Raw genomic sequence first — 12,050 nt, 5'->3', positions numbered from 1 at the left:
ACGATCTTGTCAAACCTCGGCTTCAGATGCATTCGGAATTGGCCAGCGACTTGCCCCGCCCCCATACAATGTGCTATGAAACAGCGGAAGCGCTGCACACTAGGCGGATCCGTACCATTCTTTGTTACAGCGTCATTCGAAGTTGGAAGTTGGAAAGCAACAGCGAAACGTCTCCTTCGGCAGATCGTACACTGTAAGTAAACTGTAGTGATGGCAAAACGAGGCTTTTTGAAGCATTGAATCATTTTGAACCATTGTGTCATAAAGTGGTTCACTACCCGAAGCTTCATTCAATTCCCTTGGGTGACATCTACTGGCGTAGCGATTGTTGCACCATATGAAGCCCTGCGAATGTGATGCATATAATAACATTATAATAAAACTTATGTATGTATGTGTGTTGTATATATTTTGTAGGTTTGTACATAGGTTTGTAGTACCTCATTAAAGATTGATTAATTTACCCATGAAATAATAATTTGCCCTCTCCGGGTCGGGAATGAGATCCTTCCCCAAGTGGAGGAGTTTAAGCAACTCTGGGTCTTGTTCACGAGTGAGGGACGAATGGAGTGGGAGGTTGACGGGCGGATCGGTGCGCCATCTGCAGTGCTGCGGGCTCTGCACCGGCATGGTGAAGGAGCTGAGCCAGAAGGCGAAGCTCTCGATTTTAGAACCGCTGCTCCTCCGCATCGAGAGGAGTCAGATCAGGTGGCTCGGGCACCTGGTTAGGATGCCTCCTGGACGCCTCCCTGGTGAGGTGTTCCGGGCCCGACCCACTGGGAGGAGGCCCCGGGGAAGACCCAGGACACGTTGGATCTCTGGCGGGGGAACGCCTCGGGGTCCCCCCAGAAGAGCTGGAGGAAGTGGCCGGGAACAGGGACGTCTGGGTCTCTTTGCTTAAGCTGCTGCCCCCGCGACCCGATCCCCGGACCAGCGGAAGAAGATAGATGGATGGATGGAATAATAATTTAAAAACAATGTGAAAATGTTTGGTTTGTCATTCATATTTTCTTTGGGAGTGTGCTTGGTGTAATAAAGAGGGTGCTTGTGTTACTTCAGGTGTTTTTATTCAAGAAAAGTAGTTTTTGCACAGTAGAAGGACTCAAACGGTTTCTTTTTTTTTTTGTCAATTTCTCCAGCTTTGGAAAATACTCTGTCACAGGGAACAGAGGAGGCTGGTGTGCTGAAGGAACTGTTTGGGTCGACATATTCCCACACTTTAGAATGCTTCCTCGATGGTTGCTCCATGAGAGAATAATCCAAAACTCCGAATATCAAAAAATGAGAGCTGTTCGTAACGTATAATACGTGTAGAACGGGGACATGAACCGGGGCTTCAGCCATCTTGAATACACTGAATCGCGGAAAATGTTCAAAGCTCCGCACATCAACTCGAAGCAGTCAGCTGACTCGGTCTGAATGAAGCAGTAAAGTGGTTCAAACGTCATCAGTGACGTCACATGAAGCAAGCTCCGGCCCACTGCTTCACCATAACTACCCTGTCGAGTTTGAAGCGTGCTTCGGAGCTTCGGTGTTGGAGGTAACATCACTAGTAAACTGTTAAAACTGTTAATATGGGTTTGTTTATGCAGATGGAAAGCGGGTGAATCTGTCTCTATGATTTAACTTTTAAGTTTGTAATATAGCATAGCGAAATAGCAAATATTGCGTATAGCATAGCGAGCGTGGTTAGCTAGCTCACATAGCATATTGCCGGTAGGTAGTGTAGATCCTGAGTCTGGTTCTGCCACACGTTGGTGGTGTTGTCGCATCCCCTCAGGTGGCGTCTTATCAGACAGGTCATCTCTATCGTCTGGTCAAAGACTGGTGGAGCCGGCAGGCCACTCCCAGAATAGCATATGTCAACCCAGCTATATCACACAGAATAAAAGACATGCAGTCGTTCAAGAGTTGAACAGCACGTAGGCTTTAAACATGAAAAACAAGCTGAATTCATCCATCAGCTGTACCTGCTGTATTCTGCATCATCTTGGAGCATTTAACCTCCACATAGGCAAGGCAAGGCAATTTTATTTATAGAGCACAATTCATACACAATGCAATTCAAAGTGCTTCACAGCTACATAAAATCACAAGAAGGCAATACAATCATGAAAAAGAAATAAAAAATTAAATAAAGAAATAAAAAACCCATTAAAATAATCATTAAGTAATTGAAAAGTGAAAAGTGCAGATAAAATACTTTCAGGTGTCATATGCACAGCTAAACAGAACTGTTTTCAGCCTGGATTTAAACATTGTCAGAGTTGAGGCCTGTCTCACATCTCCTGGAAGACTGTTCCAGATTTTAGGAGCGTAAAACTGAAACGCAGCCTCACCTTGTTTAGTCCTGACTCTGGGCACCAGCAGGAGACCCCTCCCTGAGGTTCTCAGAGCCCGAGTTGGTTCATATGGCTCTAACATGTCAGAGATGTACTTTGGCGCTTGACCATGAAGAGACTTGTACACAAGCAGAGCTGTTTTAAAGTCTATTCTCTGAGCGACAGGAAGCCAGTGCAGAGACCTGAGCACTGGACTAATATGGTCGTATTTCCTGGTTCTAGTCAGGACTCGAGCAGCAGCGTTCTGGATGTACTGCAGCTGTCTTATAGCCCGTTTAGAGCCCAGTGAGCAGGCCGTTACAGTAGTCTAACCTGCTGGAGACAAACACATGGATTAGCCTTTCTAAGTCTGGTTTAGACACTATTCCTTTGATTCTGGCAATGTTTTTTAGATGGTAAAAAGCTGCTGATGTTACAGATTTAATGTGGCTGTTAAAGTTCAGGTCTGAGTCCAACATTATCCAGAGATTTCTAACTTGATAGTTAGGTTTTAGAGAGAGAGTCTGATAACACTTCCTCGTTGTTTCTGTGGGCCACAGACAATGATTTCAGTATTGTCTGAGTTTAGCTGGAGGAAACATTAAACAAAATACTTGACACAGGAGGAGTAGACTATACTCTGTGATGTGATTGGATAGAGACATGAAGACACGAGAAATTCCACAATATTTAAAGAATCGGTGATCATCTTTACAGAAGCTTTCTGTTGAATCCTTCAACCCCATTGACACAACATCTGTCCACCAAGAAATCAGGGTAAGCATTTCATTTGACACATTTGTCAGAATTATTTGATCAGTATATCTTTGAGTAAAGGAATTCTTGACCGATTTTGACATTAATTTATCTTTACTCCTAAAAAACGCTCCATTTTCAGAGGAAAAACTATCAGCAGCTCAAAAATAACTATATTATCAACCATATGTATGCTCAGAGCAGGAAACAATCAGTGTTATTTTCTCTGTTTTAAAGGAAAGCCTGATGTTTATTCTGATTTTAAATATCAATTAGTTTCTGTTTTGTTTGTTTTAACCAGAATTATGGAGCACTCGATATTTTATTTGTTCTTCTTGTTGCCAATGTACTCAGCGTACGATTACCGTAAGTATGAAAATACTTGTGTTTATGTGTTAACTATACAATTCAATCTTTGAAAACACATTGAACATTGATAATTTTACTAACAACAGATGTAATTTAATGTAATGAATAACACGAGAAATGCTATAAAATAGTGATAATATTTCCTTTTAAAACCATTCATGTCTCTTAAGCCTAATTCACAAAGATGAGCCAGATTCTTTTTTTCTCTCTTTGGGTTTGTCTCTATGACCGTGGCAGTTCAAGCCACTGGAATTTTTGCCCGTTATTCAAAACAAAACTGCTCCAGCTCCTTCAAGTTGTTGAAGTTCATCTGTCGTACAGAAATCTTTTTTTCATGCCACAGATTCTCAGTCAAACAGAGATCTGGGCTTTTTAAAGTTTCACCCTAATCCACTCGAGTACTGTATTTGTAGTGTGTTTAGGTTCGTTGTCCTCCTGGAAAGTGAGCGTTAGTGCCAATCTTAACTCTCTGGAAGACTGAAACAAGAAGAATTCACCTGTTTTTTGCACCATAATTCCTTCGATTCTGAACAGATACTCCAGTCTCCTCTGTGGAGCTTTCCAGCTCCCTCCTTGATACCTTTGGTCTCTTTGCAGTATGTCTAATGCCCTCCTTACCCAGTCTGAGAGTTTTGGTGGATGGCCGTCTCTTGGTATACTTGTTGGTGCCATATTCTTTCCATTTTTGGATGATTGATCTAATGTGAGATTTTCAGAGTTTCTGATAGATTTCCTCTGACCCAACCCTAATTTGTACTTGTATTTGTAAAAGAGCTCCTTGGTCTTCATGGTGTCACTTACTAGGTGGGATGCCTTAATTTGTGGTGTTCCAGACTCCTTTCAGAACAGGCCTATTGTACTCTCAGTTCATGACACTCGCACCTTGGATATGGACCTTATTTTACTTACTTATTTTCATTTATTTATTTAGGGACTTCATGGCAAATGGGGTGAACACATATGCATGCATCACTTTTTGTTATTTTAAGTATTTTAAAATACTTCCACCCCTCACCCGCATTTCACTTTAACAGTTCTGATTGTTTTTGCTAATGTTTCACACTGAATTACAGGTTGTAACACCAAAATAAGGAAAAAGGACAAACTGTATCCTATGAAAAAACAGCAAAATTAAATAAAATAAATAATAAAACATGCTTTTTTTCCAGCAAATTTGGCGTTGCGTGGTAAAGCCACTCAGTCTCAACGCTACAAGGGAGACTGGGATGTATACGGGGCTGCCTACAATGCTATCGATGGAAACCAAAATTCTAACTTTGACCACGGATCATGCACTCACACCGCTGAGCAAACCAATCCCTGGTGGAGAGTGGACCTGCTGGAGTCCTATGTAATCACTGCCATCAAAATAACCAACAGAGGAGATTGTTGCGGAAACAAGATTGCTGGGGCAGAGATTTACGTTGGCAGCTCTAAAGATTACAATGATCCAGACAGCCAACAGTGAGTGAACATTAACAGTTACATTGTGACAGTGACTGACTGGAGCACCTTTAGTTTTCTATTTTTCTGCAATGCTAATCACCACATTTCCCCCCTTTGATCTCTCCTTTTGTGAATTATTTCAGTTTATAGAAATATTGTCCAATATGTCACAACAGGTTTTAAAAATCTGACCTTTAAATCCAGTCACAACAATTACGTCCCTTAACCTGACACAACCCTGCCACTGAGAATCCTCCAAGTAGATCATAAACGTCACTGAGATGCTTCTTCTCTTCTAGGGTTGCTACAGTTGCAGGAATTCCTGATGGGGGAACACACACTATAACTTTCTCTGATGTGGTGGAGGGACGTTATGTGACTGTGGTCATACCTGGTTCAAACAAAGTTCTAACACTCTGTGAAGTGGAGGTCTACGGTTATCAAGCCCCAACTGGTAAGAATTTAAGCTATGCTTTTTAATTCATCAGAAGTTGTGTTAAATAATATACCATTAACAATATTAACAATATACCAGCTGGAGGACTGCAATTATATAATTTCCACAAAGCATGCATCACATTTTAACAATGAACAATATAACTCATTATTAAAATAACTTCATCCACCCATCTATCACCATCTAACCCTCTCCATTAAGGTCTTTGAACCGCTCTCAATCTTACACCTCCCCTGACACTTATTTGCCTTGGACGACCCTACCAGGGTCTAATGCCCCTATTAGCAAAGCTTTCGTGATCATGGGGGTAACCTTTCCACTTAATTAAGGTGCAGAGTTAACAAGGCGAGAACTTGATGCATTTGAGTCAAAAACACTTTTAAAGTACAAGATCTGGATGATCTTCAATAATTATGTTTAGAGAAGGTTCTCTCCGGGTAATCCGGTTTCCTCCCACTGTCCAAAAACATGCATGTTAGGTTAATTGGTGTCTCTAAGGCTACGGCTACACGAAAACGAAACAAGTTTTTTTTTTTTTTAAACGGGTACGAAAATTATTGCGGCCATACGGCAACGCTGCTGTAAAGACAGGTCCAGACGAAAACGATGAAAAACGATGAAACGATGCAGTACACACGAAACACCTCTAGGTGCGCTGAAAGCCACCCGCACCGGTTACACCAGAACAATAGAAGAAGCAATGCGCATGCGTATACGCCCCTACTTCTACCAGCGCGAAGCTCACGTTGTTCCTTCAACAACGCCGCTGTAGTGTCTGCAGTGCTGCTATCAATGTTGTGGGGTCCATGATGATCGCTGTCTGTCCTTGTTGTGTTGTCTTCTTCTTCCGGATTTTGAATGGAAGCCGCTATTTGTTCTGGTCACTGACGTATGTGTATACGTCACTGGCGTTAGCCATGTGGCTATGGCGCAATGTAAACAAATCCGTTTTCGCTGTAACAATGGAAACGAAACGACACCGTTTTCAAATCTTCCCACTCTGGAACCAGTTCTCAAAAACTATCGTTTTGGGGTAGTGGGAACGCCGGCTCTGTGTGGCCGCGACAGCCAAATGATAAGAAAAAGTATCGTTTACAGTGAAAAACGTTTTCGTGTAGCCGTAGCCTAAAATTGTCCTTAGGAGTAAGTGTGAGTGTGTGTGTGGTTTTTTTTGTCTCGTTTGTCTCCGTGTGGCCCTGTGATGGACTGGCGACCTGTCGAGGGTGTACCCTGCCTCTCGCCCGATGACCGCTGGGACAGGTTCCAGCCCCCTCGCAACCCGACCGACAGATTCAGCGGATATAGAAAATGGATAAATGGATGGATGGATGGATGTTTAGCGGAAGTTTGCAAGGCTGTGCTAATATGAATCTAAATTGTGAATACCCTCTGACAATTTAAAGAGTAAACAAAGTCTGCAAAGGCTTGCAAAATTCATCCATCCATCCATTTTCTATATTCGCTGAATTCATCGGTTTGATCGCGGGGGGGGCTGGACCCTATCCCAGCGGTCATCGGGCGAGAGGCTGTGAGGTGACGGTGCTAACCACCACACCACCATGCAGCCCTTGCCAAAATGATTCAATTCAAATAAAACCAGGGCATTTATTATGAGGTGCCACAAAGGACATAAATCAGAATTAACTTCCATATACACATATGAAATTAAACTCTTCCACATACTATACTCAAAACCTTGCACAAACACTACTGAAAAGCTGTCACATAAACTAGTGAAAACATTTCCCTCTTATATAACCTACTCAAAAGCTCTTATACACACTATTGAAAAGCTTTCATATTAACTAGTGAAAAGCTTTACCTTTCATATATACTAGTAAAAACCTCTCATACACACTGGTCAAACCTCTCCTACACACTAGTAAAACCTCTCATACACACTAGTAAAACCTCTCATACACACTAGTAAAACCTCTCATATACACTAGTAAAACCTCTCATATACACTAGTCAAATATTTGTGGATTTCAGTTGGAAACGGAAGGCATTTTATTAAACCGGGAGTTGTAGTTGAAACAGAAGTTTTTTAAAAAAAACAGAAGTCATTCTTGTTAGCTTCGGGCGTTTTGTGCAATCTCCGGCCGGTATTTTACGAAATAAAATAATGCTCAGCTACCCGCTGAATACCTCACACAAGCAGCGGCATTACTCAACTTTATTTTGGCTTCAACGGAGACCCTGTTCCGGATTCTGTACGATCATTGTCATCATTCATTGCTGCTATGTCTAGAGATGATCCTAATAATAGAGACATCATCAACACACTTCAGTTACTGATACAATACAGTTAAAAATTTATGGGTCAAGATGGATGCTGGTCTTAAGCTGGAAGCTCACATTAGAGCTGTTGTAAAATCCAGCTTTTTTCACTTAAGGCAGCTAGCCAAAGTTAAACCCATTCTTCCTAGACAGCACTTTGAAACAGCAATCCATGCATTTGTGACCTCACGGCTGGATTACTGTAATGCACTATATATAGGCGTCAGTGATTCATGCATTGCCCAGCTTCAGAGGGTTCAGAAACGACTTTTAACAGGTACACGAAAATTTGACCATATTTCCCCTGTTTTAGTTTCTTTACACTGGTTGCCAGTATATTTTAGGATTCATTTTAAAATCCTTTTATTTGCTTTTAAAGCTCTTAGTGGCCTTGCCCCTCCTTACCTGTCTGAGCTGCTACATTCCTACACACCCTCCCGTTCTCTCAGGTCAGCTGACCAGTTGTTTCTCAGGGTCCCGAAGACAAAGCGCAAGCTCAGAGGGGACCGTGCTTTTTCTGTGGCAGCTTCCAAGCTATGGAATAACCTTCCTTTGGACATAAGACAGGCCTCTTCACTTGTTGTTTTTAAAGCCCAACTTAAGACCCATCTTTTTTCTTTGGCTTTTGGCACAATCTGAGATGTTTGACTTTGTTTTATTGTGTTTACATTTTAATTACTTTAAGGCTGAGTTATACTTCTTTTAACTGCCCTTGCGCTTGCGTCTTGCGCGTATGTTAATGGCTCGAGACGTTTATACTTAATTTTGCTTCGTCGGCGGTTGCTTGTGCTGCATGGCGATTCACCGCCAGGACAGTAGGTGGAGTAGCGGGTTTTTTCAATGACAAGCCTACTACGATGAAAGGAAATTCACCGACTCTTTGGCAAGTCTCTCTTCCATAGATTCATGCTTCTTCTTCTTGTAAACAGCCGGTATTTTGTCAGATTTTCAACACCTTGGGGGTCTAAACGACTACTTTCTCGCCTGAAAATGTTTCAAATTTTGCTAAAGTTATATATTTACAGAGTTTAGCCTATAGATTTCGGCTTGGGCAGGAGTGAAGTGCACTGTGTGTAAACGCTCTGCATACTGTCAGATCGATCAAGTAGTAGGCGGTTTCGACCACAGCCAGTGGCTTGCGCTTGCGTCTTGCGTGAAGTTTAGAAAATTGAGGTGACACACGCAAGCACGCAAGGGGGGGCTTGCAACCACGCAAGGGCTTGCGTTGCTGCTTGCGTCTTGCGTTGCGTCTTGCGTTACCGACTATAAACCAGGCTTAAGTACTGCTTTTATATTTGACCCTTTTATTTTATGATTGTGTATAGCACTTTGGTCCCGTGGGTGTTTTAAGTGCTTTATAAATAAAGTTGATATGGTATGGTATGGTATATTCAGTTATCCATGCACCGAAGCACTGTTGGGCTTGATAGTGAGGGGCACATTCCCTTCACACTGCAGCTGCAGCTGGCAAAGGCATGCTGCGCTGGCGGGACGGAAAAAGAGATGCTAAGCGGCTATCCACCGAGTCCGGAGCTGGAGTTGAAGTGATCGGTTGCTGCCCAAGCGTTGTAGCATTTAACAGGGTCCTGATCGTCTCCGTTGAAGCTAAAATATTGTAGATGCACTCTTGGTTTTTAAGTGTAGATGGCCCGACCGTGCCTTTCCGAAGCGCAGATGGTATGACCGCAGTCCGCTGAACACCTCACACGAGCAGTGGCATTACTCAACAATATTTTAGCTTCAACGGAAGCTAAAAGTGTAGTGAACATTTTTCAAGTGGATCCCTTTTGCATTCACCCCCATTTCACTTCACCAGTTTTGATTATTTTTGTTGATTTTTCACACTGAACACGTTGTAACATCAAAAAAGGAAAAAAAAATACATAAAACTGTATCCGAACCTCAGGGAGGGGTCTCCTGCTGGTGCCCAGAGTCAGGACTACACAAGGTGAGGCTGCGTTTCAGTTTTACGCTCCTAAAGTCTGGAACAGTCTTCCAGAAGATGTGACAGGCCTCAACTCTGACAATGTTTAAATCCAGGCTGAAAACTGTTCTATTTAGCTGTGCATATGACACCTGAAAGTATTTTATCTGCACTCTTCACTTTTAAATTAATTCATTAATGATTTTTTTTAATGGGTTTTTAAAAAAATTGAAATTTCTTTTTTTTTTTTAGTATTATTTTTATTATTATTTCGTTTTAATGATTTTATTGCCTTCTTGTGATTTTTATGTAGCTGTGAAGCACTTTGAATTGCCTTGTGTTCGAATTTTGCTCTATAAATTGCCTTGCCTTGCCTTGCCTTGCCTCGCCTATCCTATGAAAAACCAGCACAAAAAAACAATAAAACATGCTTTTTTTTCTAGCAAATTTGGCTTTGCGTGGTAAAGCCACTCAGTCTCAACGCTACAGGGGAGACTGGGATGTATTCGCGGCTGCCTACAATGCTATCGATGGAAACCAAAATTCTAACTTTGACTCCGGATCATGCACTCACACCGTTCAGCAAACCAGTCCCTGGTGGAGAGTGGACCTGCTGGAGTCCTATGTAATCACTTCCATCAAGATAACCAACAGAGGAGATTGTTGCGGAACCAGGATTGCTGGGGCAGAGATTCACATTGGCAGCTCTAAAGATTACAATGGTCCAGACAGCCCACGGTGAGTGAACATTAACAGTTACATTGTGACAGTGACTGACTGGAGCACCTTTAGTTTTCTATTTTTCTGCAATGCTAATAACCACATTTGATCTCTCCCTTTGTGAATTATTTTAGTTTATAGAAATACTGTCCAATATGTCACAACAGGTTTTGAGAATCTGACCTTTAAATCAAGTCATAACAATTACGTCCCTTAACCTGACACAACCCTGCCACTGAGAATCCTCCAAGCAGATCATAAACGTCACTGATGAGATGCTTCTTCTCTTCTAGGGTTGCTACAGTTGCAGGAATTCCTGATGGGGGAACACACACTATAACTTTATCTGATGCGGTGGAGGGACGTTATGTGATTGTGGTCATACCTGGTTCAAACAAAGTTCTAACACTCTGTGAAGTGGAGGTCTACGGTTTTAATGCCCAAACTGGTAAGAATTTAAGCTATGCTTTTTAATTCATCAGAGGTTTTATATATATATTTGAATTTTAAATTTCCCCCACGGGGGATGAATAAAGTCTTTTTTATTATCTATCTATCTATCTATCTATCTATCTATCTATCTATCTATCTATAAAAAGATAGATATTTGTCCTATTGAGCAAAGTAGAAGGAATATAACTTTAATTAAACTTTCTTTCTTGTGTTTTTGAAACTTGCTAAAAAGAGAACTCTTTAAATACCAACATTCCTCTTGGCCTAAGTCAAATAAAGGACATGCAAATGGTGAAAATGAGGTGTATCTTTTTAGTCAACCTATCCAGCACTTACTAAGTCATGTCTATTTCTTCTACCAGGTAAGGCATAATCAGCAGCATCGCCAAAGGTACTACCGTTGAATTTCAGTGTACCAGGATGGATGGCCGCGATGTTAACATATTCATTCCAGGCAGACAGGAAGGAGTACCTAACTCTGTGCGAGGTGGAGGTGTATGGTTCTGTCTTAGATTACATTTAAACTCTAATTCATTTGCAAATCATTAAAAAAAAAAAAAAAAAAAATAATTAGTTACATTAATAGGAATGCAAAGACATCAGATTACTGATCACTCTTCAGTAACTGGTAATTGTATTAGCACTGGCTGTAGCTACAAACTACACTGTCTTCTTTGCTGAAATAAACTGTAATCTTTAAAAATAAAAAAAATCTTACACAGGCATTTGTGTCTTCCCTTTTGTCATTGCAGCAAATCTGTGTAAATCATTTTAACAATAAGTTATAAACTAATCAGTGAGACCCAATTCAAAGAAAGTAGCCTAGCTAAGGAAACCAACAGATTACACTGAAAGCATCCACACGAGCTAATTTACTGCACACGCAGTCAGCAGCATTTCAGTGACAGTTACCCGGTGCTTTGCAGCCCTCTTTCACAATCATCAGATATTCAGAGATGTGCTCTCCTGTTATACTGAGCAGGACACAGGGCTCTTATGAGGATCACAAATGAGCTCGTCATGTATAATGAGCTCTTTGTCACGTAAAGCTTTTATCATTTTGGGGGTTTTCTGTGATTGTACACAACATACTGATAAAACCAGCTTTGTGTCTTCAGTCAGAGGCTTCTTCAGCTCTGCTGCGATACAGGAGGTCATTCCCATTCATTCATTTATCTTATTTTGTGTTTTCCCCAATTTCACCCTTTTTATTTTTTAAATCAATCACATAAACTGTAACCATATATTTCCCTTGTGGGATTTCTCTGGAATCGTTCCATTTAATGCGACCTGAGAAAAAGCACGGCAATGTGCTTCAACTGAC

General features: G+C 41.4%; 1 protein-coding gene across 1 annotated transcript in view; it reads left to right on the top strand.

Annotated features, from left to right (window-relative positions):
- Window positions 1-11,451, top strand: part of LOC142380383 (uncharacterized) — a 29,908-nt gene extending 18,457 nt beyond the window's left edge. The window contains exons 5-9 of the mRNA XM_075466202.1: window positions 4,616-4,910; window positions 5,192-5,346; window positions 9,997-10,291; window positions 10,567-10,721; window positions 11,089-11,451. Coding sequence (XP_075322317.1) covers window positions 4,616-4,910; window positions 5,192-5,346; window positions 9,997-10,291; window positions 10,567-10,721; window positions 11,089-11,099 — 911 coding nt within the window. The 3' untranslated portion in view covers window positions 11,100-11,451. The remainder of the gene's footprint in view (window positions 1-4,615; window positions 4,911-5,191; window positions 5,347-9,996; window positions 10,292-10,566; window positions 10,722-11,088) is intronic.
- Window positions 11,452-12,050: the final 599 nt, after the last annotated feature.

Source organism: Odontesthes bonariensis, chromosome 5 (assembly GCF_027942865.1).
Source record: "Odontesthes bonariensis isolate fOdoBon6 chromosome 5, fOdoBon6.hap1, whole genome shotgun sequence".
In the NCBI taxonomy this organism is placed as follows: Eukaryota; Metazoa; Chordata; class Actinopteri; order Atheriniformes; family Atherinopsidae; genus Odontesthes; species Odontesthes bonariensis.
This window is presented reverse-complemented; position numbering and strand designations above follow the sequence as displayed.